General features: G+C 37.8%; 1 protein-coding gene and 1 long non-coding RNA gene across 2 annotated transcripts; one reads left to right on the top strand and one right to left on the bottom strand.

Moving 5' to 3' along the window:
• Positions 1 to 6,574: 6,574 nt before the first annotated feature.
• On the bottom strand, positions 6,575 to 7,879 carry LOC144576184 (uncharacterized). The gene is made up of 4 exons (XM_078326469.1): positions 7,794 to 7,879; positions 7,294 to 7,631; positions 7,231 to 7,257; positions 6,575 to 7,027 (listed from the first exon to the last, which is right to left on the bottom strand). Exons 1-4 carry the CDS (start codon positions 7,843 to 7,845, stop codon positions 6,575 to 6,577), a joined length of 870 nt encoding a protein of 289 aa, XP_078182595.1. The 5' UTR covers positions 7,846 to 7,879.
• An 8,336-nt stretch (positions 7,880 to 16,215) lies between these two features.
• LOC144576169 (uncharacterized) lies at positions 16,216 to 17,396 on the top strand. The gene is made up of 3 exons (XR_013518611.1): positions 16,216 to 16,269; positions 17,104 to 17,186; positions 17,319 to 17,396. It is a non-coding gene; the product is annotated as an uncharacterized LOC144576169 (long non-coding RNA).
• Positions 17,397 to 19,784: the final 2,388 nt, after the last annotated feature.

Raw genomic sequence — 19,784 nt, 5'->3', positions numbered from 1 at the left:
CTCATACATGATTGAATAATCTGGATTATGGTTGGAGGCATGTTTAAGGCTTGCATTGCTCTGTTTAAAAATGGCCATCTCAAAGTATCAAATGCTTTCCCTATATCTGCCTTTAACAGAAACGCGCTCTCCTTGTATTCCTTCAACTTGAAAGAATGCAATATCTCTTTCACTAGTATGGTGTTGTCCGCAATGTTACGGTTTTTGAGAAAAGCGGTTTGATTGTTAGATATCACCTTCCCCATGTACGGCTGAATTCGATTTGCTATGATTTTCATCAATAGCCTATAGATAATATTTCCAATTGTTATTGGTCTAAAATCCTTTGATTCCATCGGCTCATCCGTTTTTGGTATGAGTACTATGTGACATCTTAACCACTCATCCGGTGTTCTTCTCTGTACAAATACGTTGACCATGGCTTCTGTAATGCTTTTTCCGAACAGGTGCCACTTTGTCTGGAGGAGCCGTACAGTGACCCCGTCGGGACCTGGGGACTTATCGGGTCCCATCTGAAACAGTGTTACTCTCACCTCCTCCATCGTCGGTGGTCTTGTAAGGAACTCATGCCTTTCTCCTGGAATTGTTGTGTACTGCACATTTGGGGTTTGTATGAAAAAATTCTCTAATCCTTGCGGATCTGGTTGCACATCCTCTTTATACAGTGCCTTATAATACCGAACTAGCACACCCATGATCAACTTATCTGTTGTAACCACTTCCCCATCCTCATTGTTAATTCTAGTGATCAGGTTTGCTCTTCGCCTAGTTGATGCAACCGTGTGAAAGAAGGATGTGTTACGGTCCCCCTCATAATGCCAGCTCATTCGCGATCTCTGCCTCCAATACTCTTCCAAATCTCTTTCTGCGTTTGCATACTCTTCCATCAGTTTTTGCTCTACTCTATGGTCTTGCAGAGCTGGGTGCATCATTTGGTGGTTGTATAGACTGCGGGAGATCTGATCCAGTCTATGTTGTGGTGTTTGTACTTGCCTAGCCCATCTCTGCATTCCACTTCTTACTTCCTCAAATCGTTCTTGCCATTGTTTTCCTTCACTTGCTGCCCAGCTTTGTTCACATTGGTACTCAAACCCCTCCATATTAAACCACCAATTCTCAACTCTAAACTTTGGCCGTTGGATTGGCCTGTCATTTGTCTTCAATAATATTGGGGCATGGTCGCTGTGTATTCGCGGTAGGTGATTTACCTGTGCATGCGGAAACAGGTTTGTCCACTGCACTGTTGCCACTATCCGATCCAGTCTCTGAAACATGAGTGATGACGTGTATTGTTTGTTTGTCCATGTGTAAGCGGGTCCCTTAAACCCCAAGTCCATTAACTGTGCCTGAAATAGAAATTCTCTAAAGGCCCGGTTATTTCCACTCATGACCGGGTTCCCCCCCCCACTTCTCCACCGGACCCGCAATCGCATTAAAATCTCCCACTACGCATACTACTTGCTCTGCCTGGACAATTCTTTTTATCTCTTCCCATATCTGCCCATTTCTCACATGGGATGGATCCCCATACACACATAATAGGGTCCAATCAGGTCTATCAGCCGATGACAACCTAGCATGAATCATAGAATTACTTTTTGATATAATTCGGAGATTGATGTGATTATCCCATAATAACCAAAGTCCACCAGATAGTCCTCTTGATGGAACTATTGTGTAGTTTGGTAGTCCCATTTGAGGTAATATGTTTTCGGATTTTGCTAGTGAACTCTTGGTCTCAGATACAAAAGCTATGGCAGCTCTTGTCGCCCGGAAGGCTCGTGTTAGGAATTGAACTTTCCGTGTCCCTCCGGCTCCACGGCAATTCCAAGCAAACAGACTCATTGGTCCAGTAGAGGCGCGTACGCCTCTACCGCTCTTTTCTTTACTGCTGGTGTTGCAGTGGCTTGCGCACTGGTATTTTCATATTGGTTTGGGTTGGTGGAGGTGGATGGAATTTCAGAGGTTCCGGATCTCTTGTGTCCAGACTGAGTAGAGTACGGGGTTAGGGCCGTGTTTAAGTCAGGTCCATTTGTGTCGCGAGCCCTAGTTCTTCGGGTTGGGCCCTGTCTTGGTACTGTTTCTCTTTGACCTTGGCCTGCGTATGGTTCTGTGAGGGCCATGTATCCAAATTCATTTGCTTGGTTTGGGCCTGTGTGTGTCATATTGGGATGGGCTGTCTGGTTATTATTTGGAAAATTTTGGTTTAGGGTTGTGTTTTCTGTGTGCTGGTCGGGTCCGGCCTGGTTTTGGGAGGTAGGATTTGTTTGTGTTTGGTTTTGGTTTTGTTCATCCTCTGGGTTGTATTGTGGTACGGCAGATGGGTTTGTCAGCCACTGAGCTATTTTGTGTTGGGCTGCATTTTGGACTTCCGGCCTGTTTCTGTATTTAGGATCTACCCTCATCCTTTCAATTCTAACTTTTCCTTGGCAATGTTCTACATCATGGCCGACCATACCACAAAATTGGCAAACAGTGTTAATCCTTTCATATGAGATATAGATTGGGAAAACTCCAAAGATTGGATGGTTTACCGGAACAATCGGTTTCAATGGTGTATCAATCGGGACCATCATTTTGAGTTTGCTATACATGTTACCTGCAATGAATCCAGTTGTTACGTTTGACATAGGTGTTCCAAAGTCTGTTGCAAGAGCTTTGATGCCATCCTCTGATATTGCCTGTGGTGGTATGCCATGCCACTGTGTGACCACTTCCATGTGCGTTACAGCTGGCCTAGCGAGCTCCTCTGGTCCATATATCCTCCTTAGGGCTACCACATCTCCTCTGTAGGACCATATACCTCTCCCCATGATTCGTGCTAGCTCGTTGGAGTCTAGGAATTGGATTAGGAAGATATTTTGGGCTAGTGGGGTTATTTCTGTTTTCGAGTGCGTTCCCCACGCCTTCATCATGGTTGTGACGAAACTCTGTGTCATCACTGTTCTATCTGAAACCACCCGTGCCATTGCACAAGCATACCAATCTCTGTTGCTGCCAGTGTTGAGGGATACTTGAATTGGTGTGTTCAATCCAGATCCCGCCGAGAGATTAGCAAACTGGGCCAGAAAGACCTCATCATTTTCATCCATTGCTCTGCTTATTTTCTTCTTTCTTGTTGAGGTATGGGGGTGTGTGTACTTGGACGGTTTGAGGTCTTGTTGTATTAGAGACAACTGTTTGGGGTTAGGGCTGTTGGTAGGTTTGCTCTGCACATACTTACTGGGCTTTTGAATTGTTGGTGGTCCTTCACCTAACAAGCATAACTCCTCTTGACTAGAAATGCCCTTTTCATGAAAACTCTTTTCGGGCTTTTTGTCTGACCCTTGTATATCAGGCCCATACTCAGATGAAGGGTTTAAAAGTGATATCTCTTCTGTCCAGATGGGTCCATCTTTTTTTCCTCCTACAGTGTCAGTCATAGCCCCCGTGCTTTCCTGATCAGCTTTTATTTTGGCATATGTGACTTTGACCTGCATTTCACTTATGCCTACCTCCACGTGTCCACATTTCTCCCAGCTTGGACTAGTGAGTAGCAAATTCTTATGAATAATTGTTACCTCTCCTACTTTTATTGTTACTCTCTCAGTTTGTCCTCCCCCAGTACTGCCCTTTTTATCCAGTATTTCTCCTTTTTCCACGAGAGATCTGTCAGCCAGGAAAAGGAAATCTCCCACTTGCAGGACCCCTTTCTCCCCAGTGTCTTTGACAGTAGTAAAACTTCCATTTTGAGCATTCCTTTTCAGTCTTCTGTCCTCATTGGGTTTCCCACCAGCCGTTGGACTCTGACAAACGTTTCTTGCTAGACTTGGCCTACAACCCCAGCCGTGGTCCGCCATGTCTATGGTATCGGATTGAGATCCCAACGCGGCGGATGCCGGACTTCTATTTGATAAGTAAAACTGTATCCTATCATGTGCTATTTTCAGCGTGAATCTAGCCTGATCATAATCCCCTGTAAGATGTATGATTTCCCCATTTGGTCCATTTTTGTCATCCTCGCCTCCGGCGGCACCCATCCTATGTATTGCCATCCTACTACATTGATGTAGCATTTTGCCCATCTATCCCCAAATGGCAGGATCTTGGAAGTCGGTATCCTCCTTGGGTCTATCACATTTACCCAAAGGTTTAGAGTTTTCCTATCTGGCCCTTGTATGTTCTGCTCATCAATACTGTCTAATTCCCCAAATTCTGATACTACATGAGCAATATGTTTTGGGTGCCAGATTGCACGATGAGGTTGTGTGAATGAAAAAAGAGAAAAGAGAAAAGAGAAAAGATAACAAAATAGATTGAAGCTGTACATAGTAATTAATATAGTAATTATGGGATCATCAAACCTGATCATCAAAGCTGTACATAGATTGAAGCTGTACAAAAAGATAACAAAATAGATTGAAGCTCTAATTCCCCAAATTAACATAGTAATTATGAAGCTGTACATGATGAGGTTGTGTGAATGAAAAAAGAGAAAAGATAACAAAATAGATTGAAGATGAAAGAGGGGTCAGACTACAATAAAACTTGCATCAGGTAAGATTGCACGGCACGAGTCATGATCCCTCCTGTAAGGAGAGATGAGACTAATTGCAATGCAAATGAGACCTGCATCGCCTGGATCATTTAAAAAATCTAATATTATATACCAATAGATTGAATAGATAACAATGTGATTGATGATCAATTGATTTCTATTTCTAGAAAATGAGGAGCGCTGACCGACACGGCAGATATTTTCAGTGCGGTCATGAGCAGAGAAGCCAAGGTCCCTGTTGAGGCTGTGCCTGAGGTTATCGCCGTCGAACACATAGGTCAGCTTTCCATGCGAGTGCAGCTCGTGATCTAGCGTACATGCCAGCATGCTTTTCCCACTGAGTCTGGTGCTCCAAACGACGCATCCCTTTTGCTTGAGCTGCCTCTGGAAGAGGAGGTGAATTACGCCTGAACCGAAGAGGGTTTGCACCAAACGAGATTTGAAGAGGAGGAGACGATTACAACTGAAGGCATACAGTGGCAAATAACCAATTAATTGTATGAAGGGTATAGTCGGAAATACAGAAATACGTATACCAATTAATCAATTAATTTTTAATAAAAATAGTATAAAAATACAGTATAAATGGAAAATTTACAAATTAACCAAGTTTAGAGTGGCATATTTTCAATTTCAAAGTTTAGAGTGGCATTTTTCCAATTTCAAGGTTTAGGAGTGGCAAATTCACAATTTCCCCTTCTTTTAAATATTGTTTTTTTTTTAACATTTCAATTACATAATATGTAAAATTTGGTAGATTATTTTTGTTTCAGTAGTGAAACATGTGGCAACTATTTTTTATTTTCAAAAAATAAATTTGAACAAGAAAGCAATAAAATAATGTTCAATACTATTCAGCTACTTGTGTAAAATTAATCAAGATATGCACATATGCTTGTCATATTCTTGATACATGAACTATACTTACACGATGAGATGTGAATACTTGCTCGATGATGTACGAATACTTGCATGACGAGGTATGAATACTTGTGCAACAGACAACTCGAAAGTATGTCTTCATGGATCTCATTTGAAAGAGAAAATTGTGTAGAAGATCATCAGAAATATTATTGGTTAAATTGAACAGAGAAAAAAAATCACATCTAAAAACGTGTAAAAGATGAGTGAGTGATGTGTCCAATTTTTTTTAAATACTTGATATCTTAGATATGAATACTAAATATATTATACATGAATACTTAATGTATTATATATGAATATTTACGCGTGTCAGTTGTAAAATCTTTGAAATAATAGGCGATTCTCAAATAGTAAGTGATGCCCCCCAGATAGTTTGTAGTTAATAGCTAGGTGGTGCTCCCTTTATCAATATCCCCTTTCATTTCAAATTATCTTTCCTCCACTAATTTATTAAATTATTGACAAACACCTTTTATTTATCTAGTCTAGAAATTCCTGGTTCTGTACCACGTTTTATCAGTAACCATCTTTAGCTTTAGTTTTAACCATCTCTCAACCATTTGGAGTGCTCTCAAAAGTCAAATATCTTTCTGGAAAAATTCCAAATTCAATTGGACAGTCTCATCTTTCTCCAAACCCATTAATTGGGATTTCATGACAACCCCAGTGATTTCATGACAACCCCAGTGAAAACAAGTCTTAATTATTTAGCACTGATAAAAATCAAAGATTTATAAACTAAAATTTAGTGGGGTTTTTATGGTAAATTGGCTATTTTCCGCCTTCCTTTTTATCCAAATGCGGAAGGAATGTGATTGGTGCAACAATTATATATAGTTGTACACGTCAACAACAATTTCATTTTACTCAAAAAGAAAAAAGAAAAAGAAAAAGAAAGACGTAATAAAAGGTTCCATCAGAAATTGAATAATTATTTATCCAGCTGCTACACTGAAAACAAGTTTCAATTTACCTGTACCCAGATATCAAATCCAAAAACCAAATTAAAAATAGGAACCAAACTCAACACATGGAAACAAAACAACCCATTTATGTGTCAGGGATTGACACCACACCACTTATAAGTTAATGCTGAATCAGATGGAAACAATTTCAATCTTCCCCTTCCCCTTCCTCCTCTTGGAACCTGAGATGCTTTGCTTCTGGCACTGGCACTGGCACTGGCACTGGCACTGGCAAAATGCCTTCTTCTTCCCCTTCCATCTCTCCATCACTATTATAAACAAACCTGATGTGTTTCCCTTCAAATTTTCCGCCTCCCACCGCAAAATCTCTAAACCCCTTGCACAACTCTTCTACATCAAATTCAGATTCTGTTTCTTCCCCTTTATCGGTGCCGGCATTTCCCTGGATGGACCAAATGGAGGAGATGGTGAAGCTGTCATTGGAGGAGACGCTCTCTTGGCACGCCAGGTTGGTGACAGTGGAGCCAGCACCGCCACTGGAGCTGGAGGTCTCCTGTTTGTCGGGTGAGTCAAATAGCAGTGCCCGGTTCAGTACGCATGGCCCGAGCGGCTCATCACGTTGCACAATTGGGGATATAATCTGAAATTGGAAAAGATGAGAGAGAGCACGGTTAGAGATCTCAAGTCTTCATTCACACTGTAATTCGCACACATAAACCCAGGAGAACTGTGACTACTTCATTCTTAATTGAAAAAACAAAGGCTATATTATTATTACCAGAACAGGTAAATTTCGTATTGAAACATTTACAGGTAAGTTCAGTAAAAATAAAGCATAGAAACCTGTGGTGGTGGATGGAGAAAATCTTCCTGAACAACCTCCCCTGCCCCTGCCCCTGCCCCTGCCCCTGCCCCTGGGATGTGAGGTGTATTGTTAGGAGTCGGTGCAAGGATTTGCAGTGGTGAGCGTTCAAACCCTAGAATTGATCTTGAGGGAGGTACAAGGCGCGGGAAAGAAGGGATCTTGGCTGCCAATTCGCTCTCCTCCTCTATTTTCTGAAGAAGTGTCTTCACTTGGCCACGCAAGATTGCCTCGCCGGATCCAGGTGTCAAATCAATCTTAATGGGGCTCTTCACAAAGGAACCCGATCCAATAGCAACACCGACAATTGGAGAGTCATTTGTAATGTCTATCAGTGCCGTGCGATCAGCCTTCTTTCCTTCTTGCTTGCTCTTGCTCCTGTCTGCAACACAACAAGAGGAGAAGAGTTACAAATTCAAATTCAAGACAAGGTGTAATATCCTGGACTTGGAGAAATAAAAATAAAGAGAACAAAAATTAAAGAAGGTTATTTTTACTCTTATTTTTTTGAGAAAAACCCTTAAAGAAGGTTATTTTTACTTACAGGAGGCGCTAGAGCCTGGAGATGCCTTTTTCACGGAGGATGGTGTCTCCATTGACAATGGTTCTACAATTGCACTTCAGAGAGAGAGAGAGAGAGAGAAGACACAGAGAAAGAAGAAACAGAGAATGAGGAAAGAATGATCGGTGGGTTTTTAAAAAAAGATTTGGGGGTACAACGGTAAAGTTTGAATATAGCCGTTTTCTGGGGAGAGAACTAGCCGTTGCCAGGGGTAAAACTGGGCTATCAGAAAATACAGCTGGCTGGCACCCAGTGGCTTCCTTCCTTTCCAAGTAGCTGCGCCAGCCGCAGGATTTCAATCGGATAACCAGATGACCAGATTCAGATCATATAAAGTTAATGGGCCTTTATTGGGCTACAAATGCGACTCCTTTTAATTGCCTGCACAAACTGTCTTCAAGGCCCAATTTTTTATTCGTCTGACTTTAGAACCTGTGTGGAGGTAGGTGTTTACACTTTTTCAATGTTTAGCTAGACACCCCGAAATGAATAGAAAGCATATTAGGAAATTTTTATTAATACCTACAAAAAAAAAAGTTTAAATTGTTCCAACCACCCGCCCCATGAGCGGTCCACTAACTATGAGACTAAAACCCCACTCGTGATTCCTTTCTCCCTCTCTGCCTCACTCTGTCGTTCCAAAAAAGAAAAGAAAAAAGACACTGCTGCCCCCCCCCCTGCCTCCTCTGTCTCCTCTCGGCCACCACCACCTCCATCGCCTCCGCCCTATGCGTCTCCTCTACGCCTCCCCTCCTCGCTGCCTTCGCCCCCCTCCTCGCTGCCATCACCGCTCACTCTGCCTCCTCGCTCTCTTCGCTACCGGTCGTGATCCCCAATTTCGGGTAAGTTGTGAGTTTTTTTTTTTCCAATTCGATTGAACTGCAGGGTTAAGGTTTATGGTTAAATTGCGTTGATTGTTGATTGTTTCAATTGCGATTAAATTGCACTTAAATTGTGTGATTGTTGAATTACGGGTTTAGGGTTTTGAATTGCTTGAATTGTTTGAAATGATTGTTGAATTGTGGGTTTAAAGTTTGAATTGCTTGAATTTGGACTTGAATTAGTGCTTGTGGTTTGAATTGCACTTGAATTGCGCTTGAATTACGTTTTAGGGTTCTGAGTTGCTTGAATTGCGGGTTTAGGGTTTGAATTGCTTGAATTGTGCTTGAATTAGGGTTTAGGGTTTGAATTGCTTGAATTGTGTTTGAATTGTGCTTGAATTAGTATTTAGGTTTTGAATTGCTTAAATTACGCTTAAATTAGCGTGTAGGTTTGAATTGCTTGAATTGTGCTTGAATTAGGGTTTAGGGTTTGAATTTGATTGAAAATATTTAGAAATTATTTAAAATTGCGAATAAATTTCGATTGATTAAATTGTGATTTATTATTATTATTTTTTTGTAAATGTAGTATGACCAGATCTAGATGGTGGGGATTACAAGATTCGTCCTCTATGGATCTGACTGGAGCGAGTCCATCCTTTGTGGATCCGACTGGAGCAGATCCGTTATATGAGTCTCCGATTGGAGAGGGTCCATCCTCGGTGGATCCGACTAGAGAGGGCTGGCATGATCCTGACACATTTAGTCCTCTTCTATGGATCCACCATGTTAAGCATTGTGTCTCATTGGCATTTATTGAGGTACGTGGTTATTATACGTAATTTAAATAGTACTAAAAATGACACAATTTGAGTCTCACAAATTGATAATAAATACAGGACGAGTTGATGTTTACGGTGAGGCACCGCACACCTGAGATTTCATATGTCGCCCATCCATTGATGGAGCGATGCATCATGAATATTGGGTTGTATCAGATTGCCACCATGCTGCAGAGTAAGATCGATTAGGCTTTAATGCATGGCCTAGCGGAGAGATGGCAATCTGAGGCCCATACATTTCATCTCCCGGTTGGGGAGATGACAGTCACCCTTGGTGATGTGAGCGCCTTATGGGGTTTACATATCGATGGCGACCCCATAGGTGGCATCTCAGACCATCCAGACCTGCAGAAGATGATACTGAAGTTGTTGAGGTGCCATCCGAAGACACTGCTTGGGGAGCATGCAGCCATACAGGGAGCGCCGTGCGCCTAATAAGTTGGATCTCTCCGATCGCAAACCCCGAAAATGATATCTGTTTTTTATTATGATGCAGTTCTGACTGTAGTATTGTGACTTTGACACTGTAGTATTACATGTTTGGGATTGTTTTATTTTATATTTCATGTTGGCTTTTATGTTGTTTTCACTTTACATTTCATCATTTTTATATGCGGGCGTATCTATTCGAAAAAAAAACAACTTATTAGTTACAACATAATTATAACAAATCGAATTATAACATAACAGATTATAACTAATCAAGTTTGAAAACTAAGCAATTTAATCAAAACCGTCTCCTTTAAGTTATAACGTATATATTTCGTCATTTTTATTTGCAGGCGTATCTTTTGATTAGATGCAAGTTTGAAAACTAAGCAATTCCATCAAAACCGTCTCCTCTAAGTTACAAACATGAAATAATACTACAATCCATATTCAACGTAAAAATGCTAAAACATGGATACATCATAACATAAAATAATACAACATATAATCCAGATACTACAAACTAGTAAAGTTTAAACATAAAATTATACAAACCAATACAGCGATACCAAAAAATGTAGCCTATGGCTTTACGAGATGAGGAACTTGCTTTCTTGTCTGAAGCCTGGCGTACACACGAAAGACACTCCCACTTAGTAAGACGTGCGTCATTCACCGGATCTGCATTCGTGTCCATGCAGTTGGGGTGAACAACTCTACCACAATTAAAACAAAAGAACATATCGAGCATATCCCCCTTCACCTGACATAAGAGGCAATGTCCCCATCCAGTTGGAGGGTTCTTGTCTGCCGAGCCCTCATCAAGCATTTCTTCATCCCTCATTTCCCAAGAATATATACGTTGCATTCGCCTTCTCGTGAGGGCTTTACCCATCCAGAAATTGTTAATAATTTCATGTTTTTCTTCATGTGAAATGGACAAGATAAGACCTATGGTTTCAAATAACAGCGATGGATTAGACATTCAGTATCAATTGTAAACAATTCATAAAAATTAATTACTATTAGTCTAGAGCAGTTTGTAACACTTTCTAACAATTAATACTCGATTAATTGTGACAGTTGCATGGAAAATAATTAATTAAAAAAAATTACCCGAAATCACCTCAGAATTTGCCCTTTTTTTGCCTCTGAAATTACCTTCTCTTTCTCTTTAGAGCTTTCTCTCTTTGAATTATGGTGAGTTTGAGAGGGAGGGGAGAGAAGGTGTTTTATAGTGCAAAAAAATAATAATAATGGACCGTCCGTTCTATGGGCGGCTGGGTCTGCTAAGAAACCTGTAACAACCCGAAAATTTGGATTTATAATTATTTATGCTTAAATATTATTTTCATATAATATGGAAACCATTGATACGTCTACTGAAAATAAATAATTAATGAAATAAAAAAAAACTTGTCATCTTTGGTTGGATTTTGAAATAATTAATTTGATTAAATTTGTTTCTATTAATTTCTTTATTTCCTTTTACTTTGCCGGTACACTATATTCAATTCCATTGGATGCTAGTAACGCCACTTTGTTTATTTATATTTATTTCCATATATTAAATTATTCATAATCGACCTTTTGAATTCTATTAAAAGGGCAGAATTGCAAAAAAAAAATGAAACGACGCTAATCACGCAACCGCTGCCATATAATAACTTCCCTTTTGTTTTATTCATGATTTCTATCTCATTCTCTTCGGTTAAGAAAAACAAAACCAAATAGAAAGAAAAATGTCAGAGAAAAGGAGAAACAAAAATAGTAAAGAAAATTATGTAATCCGCCTGAGTGAAATTTTGATCCTACGTCGCGATTAATTCTGTACCACTGACTGCAATCTGATTTCAGTTTCTGAAATATCTCGCTATCAGGTAACCGGACTTCTCTATAAATGTGTTTTCGTTTTGTATGGTTGATTTGAATATTGGTATATGTTGCATATTGAATTATGATGGTATATTTAGTGGGATAGCGGGTCTGAGGTTGGAATTTGGCCTCTCACTGTTGGATGGATTTCCCAGTGGGTTGGCGGCCTTCCAATGTTGGATGGATTTCCCATTGGATTGGCGGTTTAAAGGAATTGTGTTATGAGAATGTGGGAATCGCCTGTGACAGGGATTTACACATGTGTGAATATGATGTGACTGGTTTTATGGATAACCTAGACCGACGTGCTATTGCTGATTAAATATACGTGCATAATTTGATGTGTATTTGTGTGGATTAATCCGGCCTATTTGAATAGTTGTTAAATTAAGCCAATTATAGAGAAGCGCGTCGTTAAATAACCGGTTACTGAGCTTTGTGGCTGACTCCGTTTTGTTATTTTGTTTTCATTTCTTTTTGGCGACGTAGGTTGACGGGCCAAGAAAAGGTGCGAAGATGCTTATATAATCACGCTCCGTATGATAAAAATCTGGGGTGTGACAGAACCGCATGTGCCCCGGACGGTCAGATAGGGATAGTGGACCGCCCATAGAGAGGGCGGTTGGGGCAATTTAAAGAAAAATGAAATCGAAGGTAGATTCGTAAAAACTATTTTTTTAGAGTACTAATAAAAATTTCCGAAGCATATTCTCCGAAAAAAGAAACAAAATTATGTGGTGAAAAAAAAGAGTGCACTTGAGATTTAAGTTGGATTAAAGAAATTCTCCAAAACTGTGACGCAAGACGATGCAAAAAAACAAAAGGCCGCCTCTATCTAATAAAAAGGATGCAAACAGATCGAATACAGATCATATCGGATAGATAGTAGTAAAATTATATATGTATTTTTAAACAAAAATACAAATACAGATTGGATGTTAAACGCACTACTACAAAAAAACACTTTTATATTGGTTGAAATCGCGTTCCGCCATCGGGTTTCGAACCGATGCATATCGTCCCGATAGAAAATGTACACATCTATGCTATCAGATCAAAATAGATGGCGTTAATCAATATACAATCAACAGTGCACCTTTCTCCATCGGGTTTGACGAACCCAACGCCATCGCTTTTGTTTCGCCAACCGATGGAAAATGTGATTAATGCTGTCTACTGAATTTCAATAGCCAATTGCAATAGTGTCTTGCATCATCTATTTTATCTATGTTGGCATTGGCAAATCCTAGAATTATAATGGGTCATTAATTTCTGGGTCGATGATGGTGTATATGTAATTATTATTATTTTTTACTATTAATTCTCGTATTACTGGCTAGCCTAGCCATTTTTAAAACACAGCTAGCAAAGCAAAGATAAACATGCATGTGCTCATTCCATGCCCATCTCTGAACCAACAATTAATATATACATAAGTACTCCAACATATAATATATATCAATCCATGCCACAAGCAATATATAAAAAGAGTTTACAACAATTATTAAACATACAACCAATAAACACAGTAATAGTTCATTGTACTAGAAAACTAATTGTTCTTACCATAATTATTAAAACCAACAACAAATTAATTAAGTGTTTGAACACAAGAACCTGAAAAAAAATAACTGCTTCAAACCACAGACAATAACTTGTCAAATCCTCCCACCGCCAAGTACCTGCACGACAATTAAATTGATGATAATTCCAAGAAAAACTTACATCATTGGATATGGATGTCATGTAATTCGTGTTCTTTGTACGACGTTTCGGACAGACGACACTGCATGAATAAATGAAAATATATGAAGGATATATATAATTAAGAACTTAAATCTGAAAAGATGATAAAAACAGGTGATTAACAAACCTTTGGAAAATAATGTGTATAATTTTTATGAGCATTTCCATGTACTTTATTACATAATACCCAAACTCCCGTAAATTACTTTGTGTGGGGCTCTGATCAAATGTGTATTATTTAAAACAAGATCTAATTAGTAGTGCAATTGGAATTTCAAATAAGTTGCAAGAAAATACTCGATTAAAATATTTCTTACCTGAAACATTCTGACCTTCAGTGCTCTTCTCCCCAGTGTGTGCCGACCTTCCCGAGAGATGTATGACTTAAAAGTCCTAGAATTATTAAATGTCAATATATAGTACGTACCTAGAAGTAGTCAATAGGAAGTACTTTGCATTTTAAATTATATGTATTTTGCTTACTGTTATAATACGGGAACAATGTAAATCTCCCGGTTATTATTATTTGGCATCGGGTCCAACAAGTAGGCAACATTCTATCTTGGAATAATAACAAGAAGCCTCCAACGTTCCCTACAATTTAAGTAATAAAATAATATTCTTATCCGGTTAAGAATAGACAATAAACATGAGTATAATTAGCAGCTTATTCATCTTTGTGGCATGGTAAGAATACAATATTCTTATCCTGCAACTTTAGCAAGGAATCGACCAAGTACGAAAGGTAATGTTCACCAGCATATTTAATAACTATGTCGCTAAGCTGACTGGGGTCCAGGAAACCAATGTCAACATTATTTTGGGCACCTTTAGGAATTAGTTTCGTGCAATACCTGAAAATAGTCAGTGTCAGAATGAAATAAAGGAGTTGATTATAAAAATAATAGATCTGTTTATAATAATAAATACTCACACCATCCAGACTTGGATAATAGAGATGATATCACCATATTTGATCTATTGTTCTGACCAATTCCTGTACCAAAATTTGCATTTTAAACCATCAAATAGCATCTATTACATTGAATATCTATAGAATGTGGTACTGTTGCACTTTCATTCTTATTTTGCAGAAAACTGGCGAAATCAGGGAAGTTACTGACATTCTGAGACTCTGCGCACGACCCGCATCATTGCCAACGCGAGTCGCATCACACTCGACGCTACCACAGACGTGAGGCGCATCAGATAGGTCGCATCGTCAACCAACGTGAGGCGCATCAGACAAACCCTAATGCGGGTCACATCACTATTGATGCGACTCGCATCGGAGTTTTCAGAGCAGAAGGCGGAGGCCCAATGAAGGCCCAAAGTGGAAGGGTCGTTTGGGAAGGCTATAAAAGGCCAGTCTCTGACACTAACTAAAGGATTCAGTAGATTCTGGAGATTCCAACTACATTGTTTCTTGAAGTGTCGCTCAAGAAAGAGAGCTGAGGAGGGAAGATTTGAAGTTCTTCACAGATCTATTTCCTTCTTCGGTTTTATCGTGATTTCTTCTTTCTTTACTTGTTTTATTTCTTTCTTGATCATGATTGAGTAGATCTCTTAGTTTCTAGGGTTAAGATGTAGTCTAAAACTCTGTTTTGTAATGCATGATATTTGAATCTGAGCTTTTGTTTGTGTTTATTTGTCTGAGTATTATTCTCCATTGCTTGATTGAAATTGTTTGAATGATTCTTGTTGTCTACTATTGAATATCTATAGCATTTCTTCTAGTACTTTGGCCTTGAAGTTTCTTGCAATTATAGCAAGTATTTGAGGTAGATCTTAGATCCGAGAGGTGAGATCAATAGTAACTGAAAGGTAATTTTTTATTTATTGAGAGATAGTGGATACCTTTAGCAAACCAGACAAATAACTTAGGTTGAATACCAGTAAACGAGAGTTTGAGGTTTGAAATCTAAGAAAGTGAAGTTGCATTTCCTTACCAGGTTCATTAAGCCAACAAACAAAAGTTGAGGTTTAGGAACATTAGGTACGGTCAATAGATCCTTACACAAATGAATAACTCAGAAACAGGCTACATGCTGCATCCACTCGAGGACCATGCGAGTCGCGTGGGAGAGCACGTGGGTTGCGTTACAAGAGTTGCATGTGAAAGTGTGCGAGTCGCGTGAGAGTCCAGAGAGGCAAAGTTGAGGATGAAATCTAAAACCCTGAAAACTTCATTTTGTAATCAAGTAAAACTAAACTTTTAATTGTCGTCATTACTGTTATTGAACTTAGGAATATAACCAAACCAAATCAATATTTTCTCACTTCTAGTACCTAACTGAGATAGGTAAGAGTCCAGAGTTGAACCATCCCTGTGGATCGATACCTGATTATACTATTTGATAAGGGTTGTGCACTTGGAACCTAATTCGAAAGCTAAAATCAAGGTTTAAAAGGTACAGCTCGCTGTACTGAAACTTTGTGTATACGCTTGCATGTGAACAAGAGACGTCAATGTTGTTAAAAGTCATAAAATTACAGAGATCTTTGAAATACAATGTTATCTGAAAGCTCTCATCCCGTAAAGATTACGACCCGATAGAGAGGCGGAAGGCTCCTCTTTCAGATAGTGGCATCGCAAGATATCTGTCATGCAGCAGTTAGAATTCCAGACCCAATTCATCCAATGCCTCTTGATTTACAAACGGGACTACTGATTGACTAATGCCTCTTTATACTAATGTTCGCAGAGCTAGCACTAGACACCGCATCCGTGAGAGCCGGCAAAATGTTAGTTTATCCTTCTTTTTTAGGCTTGGGTGACAAAAGCATAACTACTGATTGACTTTATAGACAACCAGGACAATTAGTATAAATAAGCTCTATGCAATAAAAAAAACAATTATTAATTAAAATCTCTTGGGACATATATATGCTCTTAATTAGGATCTTTATTCGATTGGTTGACTTTTTTCTACATAATTTTTTTATCATGTATATATTTTACAAAGTGCTACAAGCCTACAATTAATTAGTTATTGACAGCGCATGGAATTTATATATAAATTTGAATTTTTTAATTGTGGCGCCATGTGCCACTTATCCAATTAAATTTAGACTCTTTCATTTTATACGGAAGTTACAAAATACACTGCCGCCTTTTAAATTCTGTTGAAGTTATAACATCCATGACGGTAATATTAAAAATACACTGAATTATTACATGCGCCTTTTAATTAGAGGCTTGTTGTACCAGTCACTTAGCACGAAACATCACTGGGGCCTTTTAATTTCTTTACAAAAAGATTACAGTGAATCTCACTATTTTTCAGTAACTGCTTTAATATCAGTCTCTTGCCATAAACTCATTTGGAGCCTCATTGAATGTTCCATGTCGAGACATCATACAGGAAAGCAAGTTAAAGTTCAAGAAAGTATGACTAATGGACATGAGGATTCTGACGCAACCACTCAAAGAACAATTAATCTATTTTTTCATATTTTATTTCTTCATTTAACAAATTAGTTGTCTGACATATATCTAAGTCATTCGAAAGCATGGTTATAGAAACTTCATCTTCTAAGAATTTAATTTAATATTTCATGTTTATTTAATTTCGTTAGGACCCTGATTTTGTGGTTGAAGCAATAACAGCGGGACCTACATCAGCATCGACCAGTGAAAAGTTTTAGGCCACATTGTTCAGGTCAAACAATTTTTCCTTGAATTTCAATTTCACAGTCAAATTAAGCTCGGAACAAAAAAAACCAACAAGGGAAATAAATAAGCAGATATATTGAGAATTATTCATTTTAACTTTGCCAGGTCTGTATCTTAGATGGGCGGCATATGTTGCTGGGACTATTCTGATATTGATGACAGAGCTAGGTGTTCATTTTACTGATAGCATTTCCATACTGGTATGTATTACATTACACTCCTATCTCCTTTTTTTTCTTTTAACTAACACAAATATCAGATTGTTTATGTCATTCTTATTGTTACTTAACAAGATTGCTATTCTTGATTATACGGCTATACCACTATCCTGCTCATAGGAAAGGGGGTATCTTCTTCTGCTTCAGTGGAGGTTGCCACTATGTCTGCCATTGTTACAGCTCATGGTTATCCTTTTTATTATTTCTTTGAACATTTTTAATTATGTTGTTCTATGTCAATCTTGATGGTTATTGGAGACATCTTTTTCCCCATATTAGGTTGGAGTATTGAACCAAAGAAGCTTGCGTTGCTTTGTCAGAAAGTATTATTAGATGTAATTAATCAATTGTATATGTGGTCTTTTGATCTGAATGTAATTGCAGCTGTAAGATTTACCTAAATTTCAAAATATGTTAGGTTGAGAATCACATAGTAGGAGCTCCTTGTGGGGTTATGGATCAGATGACATCTGCTTATGGTGAAGCAAACAAATTGCTTGCAATGGTTTGTCATGGGTTATTGGTATGTATTAATCAGGCAGAGGCTGTTTGTATGTATTAAACAGGGAAAATCATGTGCATACTTGTATTCATGGGTTGCCGCTTTTTTAAAAGTAGTTTTCTATCATGTCAAATTCTATTTCAGACAATTCTGTGATATCATTACTTTTTTAACAAAATAATTATTATTTTCATTGAAATATTTTTTTAATAAAAAAATGTTTTTGTTTTATTATAATATATCCCGTTGCATCGCACGGGCACGATACTAGTATATATATATATATATATATAGGTTGGCTAAGATCAAAGTGGTAGTTCCTAAGCTTTGGTGCTACCAATTCGTTTTTCAATTTTTAAAGTTTAAAACATCGATCCGAACCGTTCAAGTTGTTCTCCATATTAAATTGTGCTTGGAGACCAGATTTTCCATTTTTCTGAATTTTTTTACTATTTATTAAGCCACTTTGAAAACAGCTGATCCAATGGTGGCTTCTGATTTTACTGTTTTGTTAAGCCACCGTTGGATCAGCTGTTTTCAAAGTGGCTTAATAAATAGTAAATAAATTCAGAAAAATATAAAATTTGGTCTCCAAGCACAATTTAATATGGAGAACAACTTGAACGGTTCGGATCGACGTTTTGAACTTTGAAAATTAAAAAACGAATTGGTAGCACCAAAGCTCAGGAACTACCATTTTGATCTTAGCCAACCTCTATATATATATATATATATATATAGAGAGAGAGAGAGAGAGAGACTAATGTGCATTCGTATGCATATGGCCCGATATGCATACGATCCAAATTTAAAATTTTAAAATCTAAAACGTCGATCCGAACCGTTCATCTTTTTCTCCATATTAATATGTGCTTGGAGACCAAATTTTATATTTTTCTGAATTTTTTTACTATTTATTAAGCCACTTTGAAAATTGTTGATCCAACGGTGGGTACTGATTTTACTGTTTTGTTAAGCCACCGTTGGATCAACAATCTTCAAAGTAGCTTAATAAATAGTAAAAAAAATTCAGAAAAATATAAATTTTGGTCTCTAAGCACATATTAATATAGAGAACAAGATAAACGGTTCAGATCGACGTTTTGAATTTTGAAATTTCAAATTTGGTCCGTATGCATATCGGGCCATATGCATACGAATGCACATTAGTCACTCTCTCTCTCTCTCTATATATATATATATACACCTATACGAATCATAAAGATTGTGTGAAGATTATATATTATGTGAACGTGTTTTGTTGATATTTCGTAGTGATTTGCCAATTCTATTGGAGTTAACCGTTTCTAATTCAATACGTGGAGCTTGAAAACACCGATTGAATTGTACATGCAAGCAATATTCACTAATTCTAATTGTACAATTAATCCACATAAAAGTTACGATGTACATATATGCAACATAAACACTCAAATAACATCCATATATATAATTCATCTCATTATTTACAATTACAACACATCATATATATGCAATAATTTATTTATTTTTGACTAATTAATTCACTATATTTTATTAGACACTAAATTTATAAAGTCATTATCAATTATCTTGGTTAGGTTACAAAGAAATGGGTCAAACTAACTTTCAACTAATAAAACGTGTTATGAACAATAAATCATGTATTCATCCCAAGTCTTCGGCAGCGTCGCAATGGACATGTAACAATTAATTAATATATATAAAAGTTACCATGTGAATGCAACATAAACACTCAAATAAACATTCATAAAATCCATCACAGTATTTACAATTAATTACAACATAACAATTACAACACATCATATGTAAACTTAATATGTAGGATCGATTTAATATATAACACAACAATTACAACGCATCA

The sequence above is a fragment of the Carex rostrata genome, chromosome 25, assembly GCF_964058835.1.
Source record: "Carex rostrata chromosome 25, lpCarRost1.2, whole genome shotgun sequence".
In the NCBI taxonomy this organism is placed as follows: Eukaryota; Viridiplantae; Streptophyta; class Magnoliopsida; order Poales; family Cyperaceae; genus Carex; species Carex rostrata.
Note: the sequence above shows the minus strand (reverse complement) of the source record. Positions and strands in the feature narration are given on the sequence as shown.

Bases quoted from the DNA above. Each gene is read 5' to 3' on its own strand.
- LOC144576184 (XM_078326469.1), bottom strand. From the start codon at position 7,845: ATGGAGACACCATCCTCCGTGAAAAAGGCATCTCCAGGCTCTAGCGCC. The intron at 7,258-7,293 runs GCAGGGGCAGGG...GAGGTTGTTCAG, and splicing joins CTCACATCCCAGGGGCAGGG to GAAGATTTTCTCCATCCACC. The intron at 7,028-7,230 runs GTTTCTATGCTT...TTCCAATTTCAG, and splicing joins TTCTCCATCCACCACCACAG to ATTATATCCCCAATTGTGCA.